This window comes from Macaca mulatta, chromosome 8 (genome assembly GCF_049350105.2).
Source record: "Macaca mulatta isolate MMU2019108-1 chromosome 8, T2T-MMU8v2.0, whole genome shotgun sequence".
In the NCBI taxonomy this organism is placed as follows: domain Eukaryota; kingdom Metazoa; phylum Chordata; class Mammalia; order Primates; family Cercopithecidae; genus Macaca; species Macaca mulatta.
Window position 1 is genome coordinate 89,246,054 of NC_133413.1, and position 25,705 is coordinate 89,271,758.

General features: G+C 34.3%; 1 protein-coding gene and 1 pseudogene across 3 annotated transcripts in view; one reads left to right on the forward strand and one right to left on the reverse strand.

Annotated features, from left to right (window-relative positions):
* ZC2HC1A (zinc finger C2HC-type containing 1A) overlaps positions 1–20,679 on the forward strand; it is a 72,440-nt gene extending 51,761 nt beyond the window's left edge. For 2 of the 3 annotated variants that reach the window (XM_077942846.1, XM_015145606.3), the window contains 3 exons: positions 10,931–11,047; positions 14,164–14,271; positions 18,297–20,679. In XM_077942846.1, the coding sequence (XP_077798972.1) occupies positions 10,931–11,047; positions 14,164–14,271; positions 18,297–18,462 (391 nt within the window). In that variant the 3' untranslated portion in view covers positions 18,463–20,679. The remainder of the gene's footprint in view (positions 1–10,930; positions 11,048–14,163; positions 14,272–18,296) is intronic. The other variant, XM_015145607.3, reaches the window with a different exon arrangement.
* Positions 20,680–24,393: 3,714 nt separating this feature from the next.
* LOC698885 (renal cancer differentiation gene 1 protein pseudogene) lies at positions 24,394–24,845 on the reverse strand (annotated as a pseudogene).
* Positions 24,846–25,705: the final 860 nt, after the last annotated feature.

Below are 25,705 nucleotides of genomic sequence, written 5' to 3' on the forward strand. Positions count from 1 at the left end.
GTATCGCCATTTTAATGATATTGATTCTCCCTGTCCATGAGCATGGAATATTTTTTCATTTCTTTGTGTCATCTTTAATTTCTTTGAGCATTGGCTTGTAGTCCTCCTTGTATAGATCTTTCACCTCCCCAGTTACCTGTATTCTTAGGTATTTTATTCTTTTTGTGGCAGTTGTGAATGGGAGATTGTTGCTGATTTGGCTTGCTGCTTAACTGTTGTTAGTGTATAGGAATGCTAGTGATTGTTGCACATTGATTTTGAATCCTGAGACTTTGCTAAAGTTGCTTATCAGGTTAAGAAGCTTTTGGGCTGATACAATGGGGTTTTCTAGATATAGGATCATGTCATCTGCCAGCAGGGATAGTTTGACTTCCTCTCTTCCTATTTAGAAGCCCCTTTATTTCTTTCTCTTGCCTGATTGCACTGGCCAGAATTTCCAATACTATGTTGAATAGGAGTGATGAGAGAGGGCATCTTTGTCTTGTGCAAGTTTTCGAGGGGGAATGCTTCCAGCTTTTGCCCATTCAGTATGATGTCGGCTGTGGGTTCATCATAAATGGCTCTTATTATTTTGAGGTATGTTCCTGTAATACCTAGTTTATTGAGAGTTTTTAACATGAAGGGATGTTGAATTTTATTGAAAACCTTTTCTTTATCTATTAAGATAATCATTTGGTTTTTGTCTTTAGTTCTGTGGTGATGAATAGCATTTATTGATTTGCATATGCAGAATCAGCTTTGCATCCCAGGGGTGAAGACTGCTTGATCCTGGTGGATAAGCTTTTTGATGTGCTGCTGGATTTGATTTGCTAGTATTTTGTTGAGGATTTTTGCATTGATGTTTATCAAGGTTATTGGCCTGAAGTTTCCTTTTTTTGTTGTATCTCTGCCAGTTTTGGTATCAGGGTGATGCTGGCCTCGTAGAATGAGCTAGAGTCGAGTCCCTCCTCAATTTTTTGGAATAGTATCAGTAGGAATTGTACCAGTTCTTTGTACATCTAGTAGAATTCAGCTGTGAATCCATCTGGTCCTGGGCGTTTTTTGGTTGGTAGGCTATTTATTACTGCCTCAATTTCAGAACTCATTATTTGTCTGTTCAGGGATTCAGTTTCTTCCTGGTTCAGTCTTGGGAGGGTATATGTGTCCAGGAATTTATCCATTTCTTCTAGATTTTCTAGTTTATGTATATTGAGCTGTTAATAATATTCTCTGATGACTTGTATTTCTATGGGGTCAAGTGGTAATATCCCTCTTGTCATTTCTGATTGTGTTTATTTGAATACTCTCTATTTTCTTCTTTTTAGTGTAACTAGCAGCCTATATTTTATGAATTTTTTAAAAAACAGCTCCTAGATTTGTTGATTTTTTGAATGGTTTTTCATGTATCTTCTTCAATTTAGCTCTGATTTTAACTGTTCCTTGTCTTCTGCTAGCTTTGGGATTTGTTTGTTTTTGGTTTTCTAGTACTTTTAGTTGTGATCTTAGGTTGTTAACTTGAGATCTTTCTAACTTTTGATGTGGACATTTAGTCCTATAAATTTCCCTCTTCACAGTGCCTTAGCTGTGTTCTAGAGATTCTGGTATGTTGTTTCTTTGTACTCTCTAGTTTCAAAGAACTTCCCGATTTCTGCCTTAATTTCATTATTTATCCAAAAATCATTCAGGAGGTTATTCAGTTTCTATGTAGTTGTATGGTTTTGAGTTAATTTCTTAATCTTGATTTCTAATTTAATTGTTCTGTGGTTTGAGAGAATATTTGTTATAATTTCAGCTCTTTTGCTTTTACTGAGGATGTTTTACATCCAATTATTTGATCACTTTTATTTTATTTTATTTTTGAGATGGAGTTTCACTATGTCACCCAGGCTATAGTGCCATGGCATGGTCTTGGCTCACTGCAACCTCTGTCTCCTGGGTTCAAGCTATTCTTCTGCCTCAGCCTCTTGACCAGCTGGGATTACAGGGATGTGCCATCACACCTGGCTAATTTTTGTATTTTTAGTAGAGATGAGGTTTCCCCATGTTGGCCAGGCCAGTCTTGAAGCCCTAACCTCAGGTTATCTGCCTGTATCGGCCTCCCAAAGTGTTAGGATTACTGGCGTGAGCCACTGCACCAGGCCCATGTGATCAATTTTAGAGTATGTGCCAGATGGTGATGAGAACACTGTATTCTGTTATTTTGGGGTATAGAGTTCTGTAAATATCTATCAGGTCCGTTTGATCCAGTGCTGAGTTCCCATCCTAAATATATATTTGTTAATTTTCTGTCTTGATAATCTATCTAATATTGTCAGTGAGGTGTTAAAGTCTCTCACTATCATTGTGTAAGAGTCTTAAGTCTCATTGAAGGTCTCTAAGAACTTGGTTTATGAATCTGAGTACTCCTGTGTTGGGTGTATTTGTATTTAGGATAGTTAACTTTGGTTGACAAATTGAACCCTTTACCATATGTACAATACCCTTCTTTTTGTTGGTGTAAAGTCTGTTGTGTCAGAAATTAGGATTACAACCCCTGCTTTTTTCTGTTTTCCATTTGCTTGGTAAATTTTTCTCCATCCCTTTATTTTGATCCCATGTGTGTCACTGCATGTGAGATGGGTCTCTTGAAGACAGCATACCAATGGGTCAGACTTGCCACTCTGTGTCTTTTAATTGTGTCATTTAGCCCATTTACATTTAAGATTAGTATTGATGTGCGTGGGATTTGATCCTGTCATAATGATGCTAGCTGGTTATTTTGCAGACTTGTTTATGTAATTAAGTTTTATAGTATTACTGGTCTGTGTACTTCGTTGTGTTTTTGTAGTGGCTTGTAATTGTCTTTTATTTCCATATTTAGTGCTTCTTTAAGGAGCTCTTGTAAGGCAGGTCTGATGGTAACAAATTCCCACAGCATTTGCTGGTCTGAAAAAGATTTTATTTCTCCTTCACTTATGAAGCTTAGAGTGGCCTGATATGAAATTTTGAGTTGGAACTTCTTTTCTTTAAGAATGTTAGCCGGGTGTGGTGGCTCATCCCTGTAATCCCAGCACTTTGGGAGACCGAGGTGAGCGGATCACCTGAGGTAAGGAGTTCGAGACCAGCCAGACCAATGTGGTGAAACCCTGTCTTTATTTAAAAAAAAAAAAAAAACAAAACTTAGCCAGGTGTGGTTTTGCATGCCTGTAGTCCCAGCTACTTGGGAGGCTGAGGCAAGAGAATTGCTCAAACCCAGGGGACAGAGGTTGTAGTGAGCTGAGATCGTGCCATTGCACTCCAGTCTGGGCGACAGAGTGAGACTCCATCACAAAAAAAAAAAAAAAAAAAAGGAATGTTAAATATTGGTTCCCAATATCTTCTGGCTTGTAGGGTTTCCACTGAGAGGTCTGCTGTTAGTCTGATGGGCTTTCCTGTGTAGGTGACCTGGCCTTTCTCTCTAGCTGCCTTTAACACTTCTTCTTTCATTTCAGTCTTGGAGAATCTGATGATTATGTGTCTTGTGGATGATCATCTCATGAGTATCTTACTGGGGTTCTCTACATTTCCTGAATTTGAATGTTGGCCTGTCTAGCTAGGTTAGGAAAGTTCTCATGGATGACATCCTGAAATATGTTTTTCAAATTGGTACCATTCTCCTCATCTCTTTCGGATGTATCAGTCAGTCATAGATTTGGTCTCTTTATATAATGTCATACTTCTTGGAGCTTTTGTTCATTCCTTTTCATTCTTTTTTTCTCTATTCTTGTCAGCGTGTCTTATTTCAGAAAGCCAGTCTTCAAGCTCTGAGATTCCTTCTTTGCTTGGTCTCTTCTGCTATTAATACTTGTGATTCCATTATGAAATTCTTGTAGTGTGTTTTTCATCTCTATCGGGTTTGTTATGTTCTTCTCTATATTGGCTGTTTCATCTGTCTACCCCTGCATTGTTTTATCATGATTTTTAGCTTCCTTTCATTGGATTACAATGTATTGCTTTAGCTCAATGAACTTCGTTCCTGTCCATATCCTGAATTCTGCTTGTTTCATTTCAGCTGTCTCAGCCTCAGCCTGATTCTGAACCCCTGTTGGAGATGTGGTCACTTGCAGGAAAAGAGGGCACTCTGGCTCTTTGAGTTTTCAGCATTCTTGTGCTGATTCTTTCTCATCTTTGTGAGCTTACCTAACTTGAGTCTTTGAGGTCGCTTACCTTCGGATGGGTTTGTTTTTTTTGAACAAGTCTGGCCACTTTTCCATAGGGCTGCTTGTATATACTAGATGTCCACTCCAGTCACTAGTCACCCTGGATTTTTCAGTAGCTGGAGGTATCACCAGTGAAAGCTGTAAATCAGCCAAGGTAGTGCCCTGCCCCTCCTCCTGGGAGCTTCGTTTTAGGGAGGCCTCAAACCTCTGTCAGCCATAGAACACCTGTGGGTGTGGTTGGAGACTCCAGTTGGGAGGCTCCACCTGGTGATGAGGAATGGGATTGGGAGCCTGCTTAAAAAAGCAGTCTGACCACATTTTCATGGGACCACTGTGGTGTGCTGGGGTACCACTTCCACCCATGGGTCAGCATGGGCTCTCCAAACTCCAAAGACTGGAACTGCTGAGTTGCCCAAACAGCAAAGATGGTGGCCTGCACACCCTATGGGAGTTCTATCCCAGGGACTCTGCAAATCTCTGTAGGCCAGAGAATACCAGCAGGGCTGCCGGAGGTCCCAGTTGGGAGGTTCTTTCCAGTGAGGAGGGGCAGTATTGGGGACCTACTTAAAGAAGCAGTGTGGCCACAATTTGCTAGAGCAGCTGTGCTGTGCAGGGGTACCACTTTCATCCTGGTTGACTTTGGCTCTCCAAAGCCTGCTGGTTGGAATGGCTAAGTCACCCAAACAGCAGTAGATGGCAGCCTACCCCTCCCTCTGGGAGCTCTGTCCCATGGAATTTTCAAATGTCTGTGGGCTGGAAAGTACCAGCAGGGATGGCTGGAGGTTGTGAGGTCCTGCCCAGTGAGGAGGAACGGATTGGGAGCTGGCTTAACCAGCAGTCTGACCACATTTTGGTAAAGCAGTTGTGCTGTGCTGGGGGATCCTCTGTTCCCCTAGTTGGTTTGTACTCTGCAAAGCCTGCAGAACAGCTGAGTTACCCAAACAGCAAAGATGGCAGCCCGTTCCGTCCCCTGGGAGTTCCATTCCAGGTAGACTCAAAACTGCTACTAGTGGCTGGCTGGAATTCCAAGCCAGTGGGTCTTATCCTGTGAGGTGTTATGAAAGTGAGACCTGCAGACCATCCCTACTTGGTCCCCTTGATTCAGCCTTTTTCTTAAGGATATGTACGGAGGTCTAACATCCTGCTTTGCTGGAGTTGCAGTTACTTTTGCTGGGAAGTTTGGAGTTCCTGGGTCTTCGCATGTGCCTGAGCAGCTGCTTTGCCAAGATTCCCCATATCTGTATGTCAGATTGAAGGCCCTAATGGAGTGACTTCACGGAAGTGTGGTTTCCCAGGATCACACATTCACTCACCGCTTCCTGGGCCAGGGAGGTTCCCCTTGCTCTGTGTCACTCCAAGGTGGGCTGTCATCCTGCCTGTCTTTTCTTTGTTCTCCATGGGTCAAGTTGTTTCCTTGATTAGTCCCAGTGCAAGTACATGGATGTTACAGATGAAGGTACTGTATTTACTCACCTCTTTTCATGTTATTTTCAAGTATAAGTTATATGTGGCTCACATTCATTTTGTTTTTTATGTGGGAAATATATACAAAGATATCTGTCAAATGACAGTAACTACCTTTTGCTTCTCAACTCAGACTACATAGAAAATGGAAGACCTAAAGGAATATAATGTAATTATCATTATAGAAAAGGAAAAATAAATAAATCAACAATGTCTTATGAGTTAAGTGATTTTTCTTACTGTTGTGCTTCCAAAAAGAAGAGACAGGCTATCCATAAGAAAGAGACAGATTATCAGTAAATCAGGTAGTTGAAAAGTAAAATATTTTTACCTTTTAATGGTAAGAAACTGATGTGATTTATTTTCTTCTCCAATGAGTTGACTCATTGGATGGTTAAGTGAAGTATAGACATAGCAGTATGTGCTTTAATTTTACAAAGTCATTTTACCGTATCACAGAGAATTGGCCTCCATGTTAGGTAATAATGTTTGTTCATAGTGTTGTTTATAGTTTCACTTACAGTTGATCATAGATTAAAAGCTGATATTTTTCAGTATTTCTATAGTACTGGCAATTTTGTCAATTGGCAATATTAAATTGTACTGACACAGTATTCCTAGATAGGGCGTGTAAAGCTGGCTGGTATAATGAAGAGAGGTGCTGACCTTGGAGTTAGAAGACTAGGTTTCTACATCATACTCTGCCACTAAATAGCTTTGGGCATGTATCTCTTTGTCATGCTGTGACATGTTGTCTGACTGTGACAACATCTGTGACTCTGCTTAGACCTTGACAATTGATCCAAGAAAATCTGACCAACATACCTGGTTACTAATGGAAAACACGCTTTTGCCAGCAAGCAGAGATTTTGAGTACAATAATTTTGTCAGTTATGCATTGCTAATAATGCCATGAAGAGTACATATTTTTTGGCTGTCCCACATCATATTTAACTGTCAATCATCTGTTCAAATTCTGATTGTCCATTCTGTATAAGATTCTTACAGATTAAAAGAAGATTTCCAACTACTGGAAAGAGAGTGGTGGAGCTGATTTCTACCAATATATTACTATATTAACTGGAACATTATAATGTTACTATATTAAATTAGAACCGTTCATAGCTGTCTATTTAGTGACAGAGTTCCTTTTTTTTTTTTTTTTTTTTAAGAATTAGTGAAGTAATGATTTGTTTCTCTTGCTAGATTGTAAGCTCCATGATGGCAAAGACTATGTCTGCCTTGCTTCCATTTGTAACTAAAATCTAGCAGAATGCCTAGGCTAACAAAAAAATTTTGGTTAATAAGTGAAAAAAGATAAATTAATTCCCTCATCTGTTAATCTATAGGCACGTCATAGAATTATCATCTGGTACAAGTGAAAGAATTACTTGAAGTTTGTATGACAACTGTTATTTTGATTTATACAGATGATTCAGATTGGATAAAGGTTGAATTAAGACATTTGGTCAGGTGTAATGCTCAATAAATTGAGCATTCACTGAGATTAGTAAATGCTGTTATTTCAGTGGATTGCAATTGTTTAAAGTCTGGTGTATGTAATCTTTATTGTGGTCCACTTTAATCAGGCATACCAGTGATCTGTAATAGAATCATGCCACAAAGAAATTTGTTTTTGTACTCGGAAAAATTCTCATATGTTTGGTTGTTTGCTTCTAGACAGTTTGTGGATTAGGCCAGGTGCATTGGCTCACACCTGTAATCCCAACACTTTGGGAGAGTGAGGTGGGAGAGTTGCTTGAGCCCAGGAGTTTGAGACTTGCCTGGGCAACATAGCAAGACCTCATATCCATTAAAAAAACAAAAACAAAAAACCTTTTTTTAATATAAAAAAGCAATCAAATCAATTTCTAGGTCAATTTTAACAGATTTGTTTAAAAAACAACAAAACACACCCAAGTGGAAAGTTTTTCCCTTCTTCTGAAAGATGATTATCTTTTTTTTTTGTTTGTTTGAGATGGAGTTTTGCTGTTGTTCCCAGGATGTAGTGCAATGAGTGATCTTGACTCACTGTAACCCCCGCCTCCTGGGTTCAAGTGAGTCTCCTGCCTCAGCCTCCCCATTAGCGGGGACAGGTGTGTGCCACCATGTCTGGCTAATTTTGTATTTTTAATACAGCTGGGTTTTCACCATGTTATACTGGTCTCAAACTCCCAACCTCAAGTGATCCACCCAACTCGGTTTTCCAAAGTGCTGAGATTATAGGTGTGAGCCACTGCACCCGGCCAAAAGATGATTATCTTTAATTCCAGGAAGTTTTAGAAGTATAATGAATCACAGATCTTTTAAATAAATATTTCCCCATTTGAATTGTTTCCTAGAGTTTACACAGTTGTACCTTATTACCAGTTTAAATGGATAGCTCAGCTAATAATTTTCAGTAGCCGAAACTATCAAATATCAAAGATTAGTTACTATGAAAAACACGTTTACTTTGGAGATCAACTGTAATACACATAAAATTAGAGCAACCAAAGGCATGTATGGAGCATTTTTTAATTTAAAAAATTGTATTTTGTTTCTCATACCTTATTAAAAACATTAAGAAGTAAATGTCTTTAGTTTTTGAATACATTTTTATATGAGTAGGAAACATGCTGTTTTCATAATCCAGTCTTTTGATGTGTGTGAATTGAATTTGTGTGGAATGTTATGTAAATTTTTTTGAGCTTGTTTTTTATTGTTGATCTAGAAATGCTTGTGATAACCTAGAATTCCAGAGCTTGACTTCTTATGTGAATAACAATGATTGAAGATTTTGGATAGGGAGCTAACTTTGCCATGGAATTGAGGTACTAATTATTTGTGTAGGATTGATGAATTTAGGATCAAAAGTAGAGGTATGGCACATTTCAAAACTGCCTTAGAGCAGGGGGGTGTTCAATCTTTTGGCTTCCCTGAGCCACACTGAAAGAAGAATTGTCTTGGACCACATATAAAATACACGAGCACTAATAGCTGATGAACTAAAAAAACAAACAAACAAAAAAACCCAAAAATCTCATAATGTTTTAAGAAAGTTTATGAATTTGTATAGGCCCCCATTCAAAGCCATCTTGGGTGGCATGTGGCCTGCGAGCTGCAGGTTGGACAAGATTGCCTTATAGCATCATAACTACAGTAGTGTACAAAGATACAAAATACCATCTGGTAAATTATTTTCCCAATATTATTTCAGAAATCATCTTTTTGTTATATCTCAATCTACAGTACTTACTACACTCCTACAAGGTACCTAGTAAGCCACACTAACATTACTTATTTCCTAAGTGAATTCACTTTCCTGGTATCAACAGTAAACGACGTTTCCTATGTTAAAGTTTATTTCAAATCAGGGATAGGTTGATGTCATCACCATACTCATTCAGCTGTGAGTATTTTGAAGGCCTGCAAAAGTATTATATATATAAAATCTTGATTGTTATTGAGATTTATAGGTTTTGTTTTTGATAGCCTAATGGCAACTTAGAATACGTTATTAAGTCATTTTAGCCTAAAAATAGCATTCATTAACTTTCAGCCTAAGTATCATTTGAGTTGTGAATGTACATGTGTGTATATATATGCACACGTATAAATCAAATTGAATGTTACAGGTATGGTTCAAATCATTATTGGAACCCGTCCTTCAATTAGGTTTTCAAAATCTGAAAATATTGGCAATCTTTTTATATATGTAATATTTCCATTAGATAATTAGCTTTCAATTAGATAATTACCTTTAGATTTTTATTATATTTTACACATCTTTCTTGAACTGAACTTTATTGTATCACATGTAGAATTTGACCATTTCTTATCATATAAGAGGAATATAATAAAAGATTTTCTAAATTTTACTTTCAGTAATTTTTTTCTGAGAAAGAAAAATTTTGCTCATTATTTCCAGAATCACAGATGCCTTTTCTTAGATAACCACTGTTTGGAACAAAAATGTTTTGATAATTAAGGATTTAGAATAAAATCTGAATGTTTAATTAAAATTCCAATAGATGGCTTTCTTAGTACTATAACAAATTAAAAACAAATTTTAACTTAAAATATTTTAGAAATTTTACTTAATACATCTATTTAATGAAGGCTGCTTTTAAGAACTTTAAATCCTCACATAAACACCACCACCTGCAAAGTATTAATATAAACTTTTTCAACAAAATGCCTGCTATGTATAAGCTACTGAAAGAAGACAAAAATTAATAAAATGTATCCCTCCTCTTAGATATCTGTAATCTAGGAAAATGAACACATTCTTTTCAGACACTAAACTCCATAAGAAAAAGCATCAGATCTATCTTACTTACCACCACATCCTCAGAATGTAGCACAGTGCCTGACACATAATAGATGCTCAGGGGTTTATAGTCAGTGAATAAGTGAAGAAATGAGTGAGCAAATATCTCTTAAAAAGAATGGACTTTTAAAGTTAACAAGCAGTGATGTGTTATTCAGTAGGCAAATACGTTTCTTTCCTAATTTCGTAATTCAATTTTCCCTGCTTCCTACTATGACTAGATGTTGGTTGGTGATAGTTTATATGATTCAGTTATTTGGTTGGTTGATTTAAAACAGTGAAATATCCTACAAACCTGCAGTTTGTCCTGCTATCCTCTAGATGGAGATCCTTTATAATTTTGGTCAAAATGTGTGTGTGTGTATATATATATATTTAGATGGAATGGCCCCTTACCATTATTACATGTGGTTTTTAGAATTGTCATCCAAGGTTTTTTTTCCATGCCGAGTCCTGTTTTACTTTGGATACATTTCAGAAATAAAGTCACTTTTTTTGTTAGAAGTTAGTGGAGTTAGAAAGTCAGATGGGGTAAATGTTATTTATTCAATTCCTTATTTTTGGAATTTTAAAAAGCACAGAAATAAATAATATGAAGAATAGAGAAAGTTTCTCTGAATTCAGGGAGGAAGAAAAATTATTTGTGAATAACAGCATTCAGTTCACTTCTAGCTTCATGATTTTTTTTTTTGAAATAGTTGTCCTTCCTAAGTTTCTTCATTGATTCCATTGCCCTGCTGTGTATAATTTAACATTTGTTTGGATGTGTAGGGTAGCCTGTGTAGTCAGAATTTTCAGACCTAATAATGGACATTGTATGAACTCTCTCTGAGGATTCTTCTGGACATTAGTTCTTACCTTGACAGTCAGATAAAATTAAGGACTCGGGGAGTAGATTTCTGTTAAACCAGAATAATGTCTTAAAAAAAAAAAAAAAACGTTATATAAAGAAACAGTAGCAATCGCCTTATGGGTACACCTTTATATATTTTAATAGTAATATGGACAAGTTAGGCCCTCCACTTCGAACGGGAAGACTTGTGCAAAGGTTGTATGACAGTGATACAAAATCAGACAGTGCCATCAAAAGACATGAGTTATTACCTATTTACAAGTAAGTATTTGTAACTCAGTTTGGTTAATATTTTTCAGATATTTCCTTAAAAGCTTTATGTAATGGAATAATGTAAGTTTTACTGTCCTATACTTAAAAAAATATCTGTTTAATAATTTCTAAGCCAAAATGTGTTGAATAATCTAGGATTTAAAACATTTTGATTTTTAGTAAGCATTTCTGTTGTACTAAATAAAACTGTTTTTAGATTATACATTTATTCCATTAAATATTAATTTTTGGAGATTTTAAATTGCAGTCTCATTTAATTGTTTTTTATGAAGTCTTTTTAGTAGTAATTAGGATTTTTTTTATAATAGTAGTTTTAAAAAGTAGAGTTTGGGAAAAATAATGTCTCATGCAGTTTATAATATTGTTAGATTATCTTTTAGATAAGCATATTGTGAACTATTATAAAAAGCCTGGAAAAAGAAAAGATTTTAGGAAACTTTCAATCCAAGGGTCCTTAGTCTTTTTGTTAGATGGTTGTAAATTCCACCTACAACCGGGAGAGTATGACACTGCCAAAGAGTCAAACTTGGGAAAGAGTATGACACAGCCAGTTTTGACTTGGCTGGCTGAAAAGAGTGTGTGGCAATGGCAGTTACTTTGAAACTCTAGAGCATGAGCTTTCAAGGTTTACTAATTTGGGTCTCAATTGTAGCCCACATTTTAAATATGATTTTAGGACCTAAAAATTAATTTACCTATTAATGGTGGAAAATATTAGCCAGAGTAACTTAGTTAACTTTTCAGCCAACACCTACTACAGCAGTCTGCTCAGTATATATGTATGAAAAGTAATAACAAATTTAACTAGGTAAATAAAAATAAGAGAAGTCTTTAAGATACTAGCAGCAGCCATTTGCTATTTTTAAGTAGTTAGTGATAAATCTTAGCAGGTAGAGTTTGTGCCGTGAGCCATTTTTCATTTTGCTGATTCTACTGTCAGAACCCTCTGATGCAGATCTCACAGTAACAGTGACTAGCAGTAAGATGGATTAAGTACAATTTCAAAATTAAACCTTCTTAATTATTAATATGATTTGTAGCAGGTAGATTCTAGATACAGAGTTAAGAGTAATGCTTTGCAGATTCTGAACAGAAAAAAAAATTTGTGGACTGTGTAAGAATGGGGCAAGATGTTTCAAGTGATCAAGGCCGTTCTATATGTTACTAAAAATAAATGACAGGTATTTAATATTGGTAGCTATTAATGATGATAATCTCTTATATTTTCCTCTAAATATAAATATTTTGAACAACCTCAAGTTACCGATATGGTGACATGTGTATATATTTATGGGTGTGTTTGTATTGTTTGTATATTTCATTCACTTAAGATGATTCTATAGCCGCCCTCCCCCCAAAAAGAGTGTTCTTCCTATTTAAATGCCATTCTTTGACAATGATTCCCTAGAGATTGAATTTCTAGAAAGAGACTCTAGTAGTTCTACAACATCCCAAAAGAGGCTATACACAAGAGTAGAGTAAACCTCATGAATGAACTTGGAGTGTGCATTTGAAGAGGTCCAGGGCATTCCATTCATGCACCAAAGTGATTCTTTGCTTGTTGAAGTTTAGAAGTAATTTAAAGAAGTAACCATGCAAAGCAACCACTTTGAATGACAGCATTGTGTATTGAATATAAGTTCTGTAATACAGCCCACTGAAGTTCAAGTACTGCTGTAGCCACATAGTAGCCTCACAATTTATATAATCTCTTTGAACATGCTTCCACTTTAAAATGGGAATAATATCTTCTGAGATTTGGGGGACATTAAGTAAGGCATGTGTAGTACCTGGCTTCATATTTGTCTTGTAATGGCTGTTTGAAAAATAGTGGATGTTATTACCTGCATGTACTTTGGAAGCAGCTATTTACAATTTTAGGGTACTCTCTCCTACTTTGCCATGCAAGTAGAGTAAGAAGAATTTCCACTAAAGTTTAAGAACCTCTAATCTGGAGGCATTTTTTTAAAGTATTCTACTGTTCATATAACACAACACTGCTCACTTGTGAAATTTAAAGATTTGGTTAAAGCTTTATAGAGAGGGAGGGAACTATGCTTTAATGAACATCTAAATCCTAGCTTTGGAACATACTAGCAGTGTCACCTTGGGTAAGTTACTTAGGGGTTCTTCGCCTCATTTGTCTTATCTGTAAATGGAGTTATTAATGCTATCTATTTCATAGGATTATTAGGATAAATAAATTTCTATGGACAAAATAGAATTGTACTTGACATGGAGTAAACACTATTATTATAAATGTTAACTTGCAGTGGCAATAACAGTAGTAATAGTATTAGCATCAACTATCTAAATGTTTATATGAATTGTACTTTTTATCTCATAACCTTTCTATAAGTGATCATTTTATAAACAGTGAGATTCAGACTTACTGTCACGACACTGTAAGTAGCATTGGCATTTGAATCTAAATTCATTTGCATTCCCAAGCCTCTACTTTTAGTGTTATATCATCATCATTTAGCTTTCTAAACCTTCTTTGATTCTTAAAGTTTCAAAATGGAGACTCATGGATGATCCAACCAGAAGTCCCTCTGATTTCGGATAGCCCAGGCTGTGCAGTTGGTAAATTAAATCTTTAAAGGGAATATTATATTAACTCATTTATTTTAGTTGCTGCTTTTTAGAACTTTCATAAATTGAGTATTATTCTTTAATGTGACTAGCAAAAAATTCTTTTTTTAACTACATCGTGTATGCTTAGAATAATAATGAAACTTGTGTGTTTATTTAACAGTTATCCATAACCATTTATCAGAACATATGTTTTGAGAGAAATATAAATTTAAACTGTTTTTAAAAATGTGTCTTTCAGAATAATTACCTTATAAATTTCATGTAAAGCATATATACATATTTTAGTTGATTTTATTTACTATCAGAATAGTGTAAGTGCAAAATTCTTTGGTTTATCTTTAATATTAACTGCTATTTGCTTTCAGATTTAAAATAATTATTGGGACTTTAATCTTTTGAACTTCTCTGAAGCTTCTAAGTATTCTTTCTAATCATGTGAGTAGGTAATTTGAGAAATGCATGCTCACTGTTCAATACTTTTCCATTATTTTTTCTTTTTTTCATAGAGCTAATGTCAAACCTCGAAATTCCACACCACCTAGTTTGGCAAGAAATCCTGCCCCAGGTGTGCTTACAAACAAAAGAAAAACGTATAATGAGAGCTACATAGCCAGGTATGTTTAGCTCTGCTATTCTAATAACTAAAATAAAAATGAGTATATGATAGTTTTCCAAGGACAATATACAAAAGTAAGTAACAAGCTATTTGTAGAAAAGCTGATTTTTTTTCTTTTAATATGGCTTTTAAGATGTACAGCTCTGATGGATTTGGGCAAAGTAAACTGAAAACCTTCCGTAAAGGATTAACCATTCTACATGCCACTAAGAACATATGTGATTTATGGGAGGAGGTCAGAATATACACATTAATAGTTTGGAAGAAGTTCCAAACTTCATGGATGACTTTGAGGGGCTTAAGACTTCAGTGGAAGAGGTAACTGCAGATGTGCTGGCAAAATAGCAAAAGAACTAGAATCAGAAGGGAAGCCTGCAGATATCATTGAACTGCTGCAATCTCATGATAAAACTGGAATGGATGAGGAGTTGTGATGGCTCACGCCTGTAATCCCAGCACTTTGAGAGGCTGAGGCAGGTGGATCGTCTGAGGTGAGACTAGCCTGGCCAACATGGTGAAACCCTGTTTCTACTAAAAGTACAAAAATTAGTCGGGCGTGGTACATGCCTGTAATCCCAGCTACTTGGGAGGCCAAAGTGGGAGAATTGCTTGAACCTGGGAGGCGGAGGTTGGAATGAGCTGAGATGGGGCCACTGCACTACAGCCTCGGTGACAGAGCGTGATTCCATCTCAAAAAAAAAAAAAAAAAAAAAAAACGGTTTCTTGATATGGAATCTACTCCTGGCGAAGATGCTGTGAACATCGTTGAAATAACAAAGGATTTAGAATATTTCATAAACTTAGTAGATAAGGCAACAGCAAGGTTTGAGACAGTTGACTCCAATTTCAAAAGAAATTCTACTGTGGGTAAAATGTTATCAAATAGCAGCATCACATGCTACAGAGAAATGATTCATGAAAGGAAGTCAATCGATGTGACACACTTCATTGTTTTATTTTAAGAAATTACCACAGTCACCCCAACCTTCAGCAGGCACCATCCTTGATCAGTCAGCAGGAATCAACATTGAGGCAAGACCCTCTACTTGCAAAAAGTTTACAACTCCCTGAAAACTCAGATGATTGTTAGAATCTTTTAGCAGTAAAGTATTTTTAAATTGTGTACATGTATACATTGTTGTTTTAGACATAATACTGTTGCACACTTTAAAGACTACAGTATAATACAAAATTGTATATGTACTGAGAAATCAAACAAATTCATGTAATTTGCTTTATTGCAATATTTGCATTTTAGCAATGGTCTGGAACCAAACCTGCAGTGTCTCCAAGGTATGCCTCTACATACCTTCTTTATAACATAAAAACTTTAATATCATGCAGCTGTCTTGTACAGCTATCTGTTCTCCTCAAAATTAATGCATAAATTTAGTGAAATTTTCAAATGAAATTCATGCATCTTGACAAGTTGTTTTCAAAATGTATACGAAGCACAAAAGCCTAATATTAGCCAGGACAAGTTAAACAGAAAAATGTGTGAATGATGTATGAAGCCACAGTAATTAAGATGTGATACTGATTCAAGAATAGACAAACAGAACTCTATCAGAGTGGGGTGGTAAGCAAGAGACCCCAACCTCATAAGTAACTGGAAATTTGCCACATTTCAGAACTAGCAGTACAGATTTGGGAAGTGGGAGTGCTGGGGCTATTGGACATCCATCCATATGTAGAGAAAAACTTTCTTCCTCATATCAAGTATAAAAAATATCAGTTACATGTGAACTAAATTAGGCCTAAATGCAGAAAGGAAGGCTATCCAGATTTTAGAATAAAACAGAAGAAAGTCTCATTTTCATCTGAGTTAGGAAAGGATTTCTTGAATAATTTAGTGAATGCAAATTGTATGGCAAAAGATTGATATATTTAATCCTATTTAAAGGAAAACTAGTGCTGTAGAAAGCTCCATGGATAGAATGAAATAGCATGATAGCTTGAGAGAGAATACCTACTATATACATAAACCAACAAATTATTGTCTAGGAATTGTGGGGAGTTTCTACCAATAAAGTTTTAAAAAACCCATACAGTAGAAAATGGCTTTGGGTTTTGCTGGAAGTAGGGGATAGGGAATAGTCAGTTCACAGTTCACAGTAGGAGAAATCCGAATGGCAAAAATAACACAAACATATGAAAAGATATTCAGCCTTATAAGCAATCAGGAAATGTACATTATATCAGTGGTAGGCTACCATCCATTTCACTCTCATCAGGTTAGCAAAACCAAAAAACTCTTCACAGTACGAATTGTGTTAGAAAATGTAAGACACCAAGAAACCTCATATACTACCATTGAGACTATAGATTTGCCAGCCATTATGTAAAGAAATTAGGCAATATCTAGTTAGGTTGAAGTTTTGATATTTATTAATGTTGGTATGTGTGTTGAGTTCCTTGAGTGTGTATACGCTAACACTGAATTTATGACCTTTTATTTTTTTAAATAGTTCTTACATATATTGTTGGCAATAAAGCTGACTTATTTCCCCTTGGTACTCTTTCTTGATTGGGGTTATGTCTTCTAATTCATTAGCGGGTCTTCTTTGTGGTTTAAATAAATTATGCTTATGCTATAAATTTGCTCTCAATATCTAAGAGTATATTTCTTGATGCAGGACATTTAGCTTTATTTTTGTCTCTTTTAGATCCCTAGTGCCTTTTATTAGAAAATTCAGTGTTCATTTGTTTGTTTGTTTTTGTCACTCCTAAATTGCTTGTATGAAAGATGCACTCAAACTAGGGAGCACCTAGAATTCTTCAATAACTACCTCTGTGGATATAAAAAGAAATTTATTTTTTCCAGTAGTGTCATGCTTATAATTGTCCTAGCAATGAAGAGTTCCTTTTCTGGGGACTTTAAATTAAGTATCATGTTCTCAGAAGAACACATGCCAGGAGGGAATGTAAACATATTTCTATAGGAATCAAATAGCTGTTCTTCCAATTAATTATTTCATCAGTAGAATCTGGATTTCTTTAATGACTGACATTTGTGATAAAACCTTTATAATCTCAAGCTTTTTGCTATAAAATGTTGTTACGGTGTATAGTTCATCTAGCATCTATTTTACCTTTATTACTGTTTTGTTAGTAGATAATAGAGACCTCCCTGTGAGGGCAATGCGCATAAGAGTTTGTTATTTATTGCATTACAATAATTTAATATCATTAAGTAATAAAATTAAAATAAATACTAGAGGTATCACCTCACAGTCCTTGTGACCAAGGAGAGAGACTTGAAACCTAAGGATCTCTTATCTTTCTTCAGGGTTGTGTTCTAGTTTTCTCTTTAGAGATGGGTTTGCAGAAAGGACATCATAAATGTTCATTCTACTCCCAGTGTAGTAAATTCCTAGCAGAAAGAACAGATGGAAAGTGATGTGATTTGGATTTGTGTCCCTGCTCAAATCTCATGTCATATTGTAACCCTCAACGTTGGAGGAGGGGCCTGGTGGTAGGTGATTGGATCATGGGGTTGGACTTCCCCGTTGCTGTTCTTGTGGTAGTGAGTTCTCACCATATCTGATTGTTTAAAACTGTGTAGTACCTGCCCCTTCTCTTTTCTTCTTCTGCTCTCACCATATAAGACATGCTTGCTTCCCCTTTACCTTCTGCTGTTGCGACTTTAATTTTCCTGAGACCTCCCCAACTAAGCTTTCTGTACAGCCTGCAGAACTGTGAGTCAGTTAAACCTCTTTTCTTTATAAATTAACCAGTCTCAGGTAGTTCTTTATAGCAATGTGAGAACACACTAATACAGAAAGCATGGCTGCATTTAGTTATGATAAATTCTCATAACACAGATAAATATAATGTTAAAGAAAAAAATGTTAGAATTATAGTATTTACTAACAAGGATTTTTTTAAAAATTTGGACTAGAGGAATATTAAAAATGAGATTAAGCAGGATAATTGTTATATTTATGCCGTGTTTATCCAGGGTTATGGGTTGAAAACTACTGATATGATCTTTATCTTTTCATTTTTTCATTACTTTTTTAGGCCAGATGGAGACTGTGCATCTTCCGTTAATGGTGGAAATATTAAAGGCATTGAAGGAAATTCACCTGGAAACTTACCAAAATTCTGCCATGAGTGTGGGACTAAATACCCTGTAGAATGGGCGAAGTTTTGCTGTGAATGTGGCATTCGAAGAATGATTCTATGAATAGAATCTCAAAAAAAAAAAAAAAGCCAAGTTCAGAGTTTATGATGATTGCTGCTTGGACAGCTAGAGCACATCCTTTAGTTACTTTGTGCTAAAAATACTCAAAATACCATTTCCAGTAATTTTGGAGCATCATCTTTTGGCTATATAATGTGTGTGTGTTTATATGTGTATATATACTGTATATAATAAATATCTGATACCCCAGACTGTGTCATTCAAGGAAATACTTATCTGTCAGAAAATAATTTCAAATGGAACAATTAATTTAGGTGTTACTTTTCTGTTGTTAAAGCACATTAAGTACATTTCCACAAACTCTCATACTCTAGTGCTTAGCCCTTCAGGCTTTAGGATAATTATAACTTTCAGCAAAAAATTTGAGTAAACATTTGTATTATTGGTGCCTATCTTCAGATAGTATCATAGTAGGATAGATGCTGGGAATTTTGTAATTGAAGAGAACGGTTTTAGTTAACCATTAGGTGTGTAAGGTCACTCCTGTAGAGCATGTCAACAAATTATTTTATAAATCTTAAAAACTAAGAGAAAAAAAATCCTCTATTATGTAATTTAAACATCCTACTTGTTTTGTAAAAATGTAATTATGCAATTTCCTTTTCAAAAACACAGGACTAAAAATACAAATCTATCTTATTCTATTTATAACAGTTTTTTTTACTTCTGTATGTATGCGTTGAACATATTTTTTTACTTCCGATTGTTTCTAGATTTCACTTTTTTCTTCCTTTTCCATAACCCATGAAGATAGTTTTAATTTGCCAGTTCATTTTTTGCTGTATTTGAAAATGAATTATTTAATATAGAAGGCACTGAATTCCCTGCAAAATCTCACATGTTTAAAAACATGTAATTGTATCTGAATTTAGAATAAATTATGCTAATGCATCTTAAAACAAATAACCTCACCTAATCATAATAGTTATGGTAACCTAATCATTAGTGCAGAGCATGCAGATAAAAAATATATGAAATTTTTTTTTCTTGAAAGTAAATGTAGTTATGAGTAGGTTAAGAGAATATCTAATTTTCCTACTCATATTTTCATCTTTAGCGTTTAATGTTGAAACACCATTCACTTCACAATAAGGACCCACTGAAAATGTATTGTTTTAATGCATAACTGACATCTAATTAAACATACACACAAATTTAATTATTTTTTCTCTTTAACCTGATCACGACACAGCTCTTAACCATTGTCACTTTCAGTATAGCATAGTAGTTAGTAGTAAATTTCCTTGATGGCAGTAATTCTGTAGTAATTTCTATTCAATCAAACCTAAGAGAGCTTTGATCTTACTGCAAAGGTACAAGCAATTTTTTTATATAATTCCTAGCTTTTTGTTTATGATTCTGATCAACTATAAGACACAATGTAAAGATTTCTGGCTTATAATTTCTCTAAAACTTATTAGCTTTGTTTAGTTTGGGCAGGAGTTATAAACTTAATAGGAATTGTCATTTTACTTACAGTTTCTTTCCTGATTAGTTATTTTTTTTTCCCCTCAGTTATCTTTATTCAGTCATATTGGTCAAAACAAACAAATAGTCCATCAACTAAAATAAGCTGTAATGAATTTAGAAGACGAATGCACATATTAGATTTCCATTTAAATCACTTGTGTTACAAATCGTACGAAGAACTTACAACTTTTTTTTAAAGTATTTTTTTAAAACCACAATTTTTTGTCTGTTCAAAGAAAGGTTAGATACTTGGCACACATTTGTTTCTCACTGAATTTTACAGTAGTAAATAAATGTTATAATGTACCATATGGAGATGAGTTAGTAAGAAATCATCTAGTTCCAGAGCCCAGAGATTATAAACAGTAGGTGAAATAGATTTATGACTTACGAAATATGTTGTGACAATATATTTAAATGCATTTTTACATTACTTGCATATTCTCACATTGATTTGTGCAATAGTTCAGTTTAAAAAAAAAACTTCCTGTGCATCATGTATTTTATTTTTATTTATTTTTACAAGTATTTGACACTATGGTAGAATAAAAGATGATTGTAAGATTAAAAGTGTAAAAATTGCTTGTGTATTCTGAAATGTGTTAGGTTGAAAAAGTAAGATGATCGTGGTGACTTATTTCTTGTCCACTATATGTTTGTTTTTTTTGTTTTCTCACCAATAATGTCTTCATATTTAAACCTATTCAATAAAGACATGAAGTGTAAAAATGCTAGTTCGTATTCACTGATGTCTTTTAGTCATACATAGAAAGATAGGAACCCAATGAAATATAAATATTTGAAATCAAAAATACAGATTTTTACAAATAAAAAGTAGCTCTTCATTGGCTGTATTCTTATGCCATCAGCTTTTTAAAATGTGTTACCATTTTATTGAAGTGTTTTCTGACATCAAAGTATTAGAAATGTTTTTGTTACAAGTATTTTAAGGAATTATTTTCATAGACAATATATTTAACAGTCACAAACGTTTGTGATGTCAAGGTTAATAGGAAACATCGACGTTTCTAGGTAAGAACTATACAGTTTAATGGCAAAAGTTATCTGTGATTAATATTTAGTATTTTAGATCATCATATTGAAAATTAAAAAGGAATTTAGTGAAAATTTCAGATTAGATATGTTTAATTTTTTCTTAGGTTAAAGGTGAGCACTTAACCATGAGTAGAAACTCTGGAGATGAAAAAATATTAGAACAGACAGATAACAAAGAATCATCACAATGCTTGGGTATTTATTTTAATTGAATGTGTATGTATTTTACATGGTAAGTATTTTTTAGTATTGAGATAGGTTGATTTTTTTCAAATGACTGTTTTATTAAATAGAACTGTGGAGAAATTAAAGCCACAATAATTTTTATTTTCATTTAGAAAAATTTCAGTTAAATGTTACTCAATGCTCCTTATTTTAAACAGTTTTACTTAGCCTGTATGTGAATTGCTTTTTAGCCACTAGAGGGTGCATTTGGATAATTATTTCATAATATTACTGGCCTATTATTTTTAAAGGCTTCTCGGCAATATACATACGATTTTTTGACAACACGAAATTACAGAGATTTATAAGGGTAGTTTTATTTGTTTTGTTGTGATTTTAATAATGTGTTTATATCTTAGAAATTTTGCCCAGCTCTACTGGGGCACGAGGATTGCAGTAATTGTTAGAGATATTTAATAATTACAATTCACGATATTTTGTTAGCAAAATTATGCGTCTCAAGCATATCACTTATGGACATTACATGGGTTAGTAAATACTCCTTGAAATATTACTTTAATATTTCATCTTAGTTCTACCACAGTTTAGTAGGTTATAGTCTCATTTAAGATAAGGATCTTTTTTTCCCCAATCCTCTGGTCTAATTTAACATTATCTAACACATGAGGGTATGATCTATTTAAGTAGGAAGCTAATAAGTGGTTAGACCAACTACTGTAAGGCGCACAAAGCTAACGCTTTGTACTTACCATTGAATAACGCTTTTATGTGCTCTTTCTGGTTATGCAATGATGCGGATCGAGAGAATAAGATGTGATTAAGTGTCTGCCCTCAAGTTGATACAATTCATTTGGAGAAACCGATACCTAAACAGACAATTACAACGTGGGACAAAAATAAGTGATTTATTTTAACGGAACTTTTGTTTATCATGAAGGTACCAACAAAGCGCGGCAGAAATATTAAAGAGGGAGCTTCTTAGAACCATAAATTATACAGCTGACCATGTCCCATTTTTCTTTTCTTCCTTGTGCCAATGCTTGGGAGGAAACCAGAGTATGAACAAGAACTATTTTACCTTCTAGTGGAGAAAGGACAGTTTGCAGTGGAAAGAACGTGTACGTGGTCCGTTTGATCTGTAAAATGTGAACTGCTTCTGTAGTCCTGAGGACTGAGGAAAAGAGATGTTGAGTAAAAGTTACTGATAATTCCAGCTGTTCAGTCTTACCTCACTTTTTCCTCTCTTTCCTTCTCTGCCCAAATACCTCTACTTCTGTGCCTACTTTAAATTTGCAACAGTGAGGCTGGGGATAGGAGACAGCCAGTAGTGCTGAGTACTGTCAAGTACAGTTAACAGTGAAATGCTGGTTTTTACTCATCAAATAAGCAATCTTAAATTATCATAAAACTGAAAACCTGAGGCGTTAAGATGAATGCCCTTATGTGATGGTGGAAACATAAATTGATGATAATTTTTGAAAAGGTCAACTAAATTTACGTTAAAAGCCTTTAAAACATTTGTGCTTCATAACCTAGTAATTTTATTTCTAAGACACACTTAGGGAAATAATCTGAATATAGGAAAATATTTATGCAAAATATGATAAATAGTACTGTATAGTGGTAAAGTTGAAGAAATTGGCCATTATAGCAATTTTAAATAACTTTAATGGCATAACAAATTTGTTTTATTGCTAATTTTTAAAAAGCAAATAGGTTACTGTTTTTCAAAGTTAATCATGTTCATCTGCCAATATTTAATCTGAAACTGCCACCTTTTACATTGTTTTCTAATGTTCACAAATGTCTTGTGATCTAGTTAAGCTAGTTTGTTTTTATAATAACTATTGCTGAAAATGGTGTATCAATTATAGGTATAATTTTAATGAAATTATTGTTCCTAATGTCATTCAAGAGGACATTCTATTTTTTTAATTTTTAAACTTTTATTTTTTGCTTTCAGTAAGCATTTTGCACATTTTAAAAATTGCAATTTTCAGGATGTGTAAGAAAAATATTTTTCTAATATTGAAATAAGCATGTCTCTGGTATAGAAATCACACCCTATGTGTGATCTTTAACTAAAAAAACTAATCAAGAACTATGATCTAATATGATAAACAAAACTATTCTTTGCCCATCCATCTGTCCCCTTTCATAGCCCCATTGTGGGACTTTAGAATATGGTTCTGTACATATCTCCATATCTACAAAGAATTAAGATTCCATATATGTTCAGAAGTTATATATGGTAGAGAATTAATTAGCTTATCCTTGACACATAATACAAAACACCAAAAGCAATATAAGTACAGGACAAGCAAAATAGAGCATTGTCATTAAGGTCAAATAATAGAAAAACAATCACATCATTTACATTTGATGCATTGGAAACAAAGTAACTTTATAAGTATTATGTGAACAGTTTGCAAAGCTCAAAAGGTAACAGCACAGAGCCATAAATTTGATAAGGTACTTTAAAGATAGCAATCAAACATATAAAAATACCAACTCCAAAAAAACTGTAAAAGTAGTAACCATAAAAATAGGGAGGAATGTATGCATTCTTTCTCGATAGTCTTTCATTTTCCAAAGGAAAGCCTTCTATAAAAATATAGAATTCCAAATATATATATATATGAAAGCTGTCAACAAAGTTCAAATCTCTATAAAGAGAATGTTTCTCCTCAAGTTAGTAAAGTTTGGATTCATACATTTTCTAGAGAAGCAATTACAATCTTCATGCTATATATAGGAAGAAAAATAGCTTTTAATTATGTTTGTCCACTCCTTTATTCAATAAACATTTAGTGACTATTGTGCGACACTGTTTTAGGTGCTAGAGATATAGAAATAAATCAGAAACAATCATTAGCTCTGGAGAACTAAACCTAATGGAACTGGATCTTTCACTGGCAACCTTAAAATTACCTCCCTTTGTATTTAAGTTAAAGCTCAACTTCAAACTCTGACATGCTTGGCATCTTGTTGAAAACAAATAACAATCTACCTAGTTTGCCACTGGTAGCACTTTGGCACTATTAACTATCTACTGATGAAATTAACTTTCATAAAGGATTATAAAAAAGTTTAGAGGGCAGAAAATACTAATGGGTAAACAAGTACTGGTCAGCAATAAAAATAGCATCAGCCTTCTGCTTTCACAAAAGCCAAGAAAACCAAGAAAAAATTATTATTGAGTATATACAGAACTGCTGGAAAGAGATCATTCTATACACGTAGTACATATGCAAATATCATATATGAGGAAGTATGAGTTATGACACAATCATTAATAACTAAGCATGCCAAATCAGTCATCAGGTTTCAAAGAATCATAGCCTTCTTTTAAGAGGTCCCACCAGGTTTTAAGGAAACATGCATTTTCTGTACATTTGAAGACAAGTTCTTCCACTTGAGCTGATACTGTAGATGTGACCTCAAGAAATTGGTTAATGAAAATACTGCATCTCTGATCTGCATCTCCACTTTCTCCAGCAGGTCTACCATTCGGCCGTTGCTTGTGCTTAGACCTGGCCAGCCCAAACTCACTGGACATGTGGGGAAGATGCTGAAAGGCGTCTGAAGATGAGGGAGAAAAGGGAGGTTCTGGGGGCTGGTGAAGAAACCCATAACTCCTCAAGGTCGGCCATGGGGAAGAGCTAGGAGAGCTCAGAATCTGACCAGCAAGAGAACATTTTAAAACAGGTTTTTTTTTTCTTTCTCTTTTTATCACCTATGATTTTAAGAGTCCAGGTAATACAAGTAAAGTTTTACTATATAGAGCATAGAATAAAAACAGTTGATCTAAATATTTAAGAGGTATTTTGCCATGCTATTGTTGAGCTGGGGTGAATATATATTTACATTTCTGTATATCTACATATGTATGAAATATTTAGATTTGTTTTCATATATTTGCCTATTTAAAGCTTAATTTTAACAAAAGTTTTATTATTTTTCTTCTAATTATTGTCAAGGGGAACATTTTAAGAACTAGAAAGTTTTAAAAATATATATATTTTACTTATCTTCTCAAATGTATAATTCTTAGAGGGAAAACTCATATAAACTCTTCAAGAAACATCAGGAACTTTAAATTTTATTTTAAACATTAATTCCTTAACTGTGATTCACTTTGGAAACATACTATTCAATTAACTATTAATTTGAAAATTCAAAAATAGGTTTTTCCATACGTCTTACTATCAGTGAAATCAAAATGCATTTGAATAAGCAACTGGTATGCTAGAGCAGCTTTATACCCTCTCTGAGGCAGTCTATTCTCACGCCCTTCCCTTTTAGTAAACACTGTCATGTTTCTCCCTCTCATATCAGGAGAAAGACTGTCAGAAAGCTATTTTCGAGGAGGAGGAGGTCTTACCACTTATTGGCTCAGGTACCACAATTTAAGTAGAAAACACTGGACAATATAAAACACTGCCCAACTCATGTCTACTAGTGAAAAATTATTTTGATTTGTGATTATTTCAAATCTAAATTATGTTTTTAA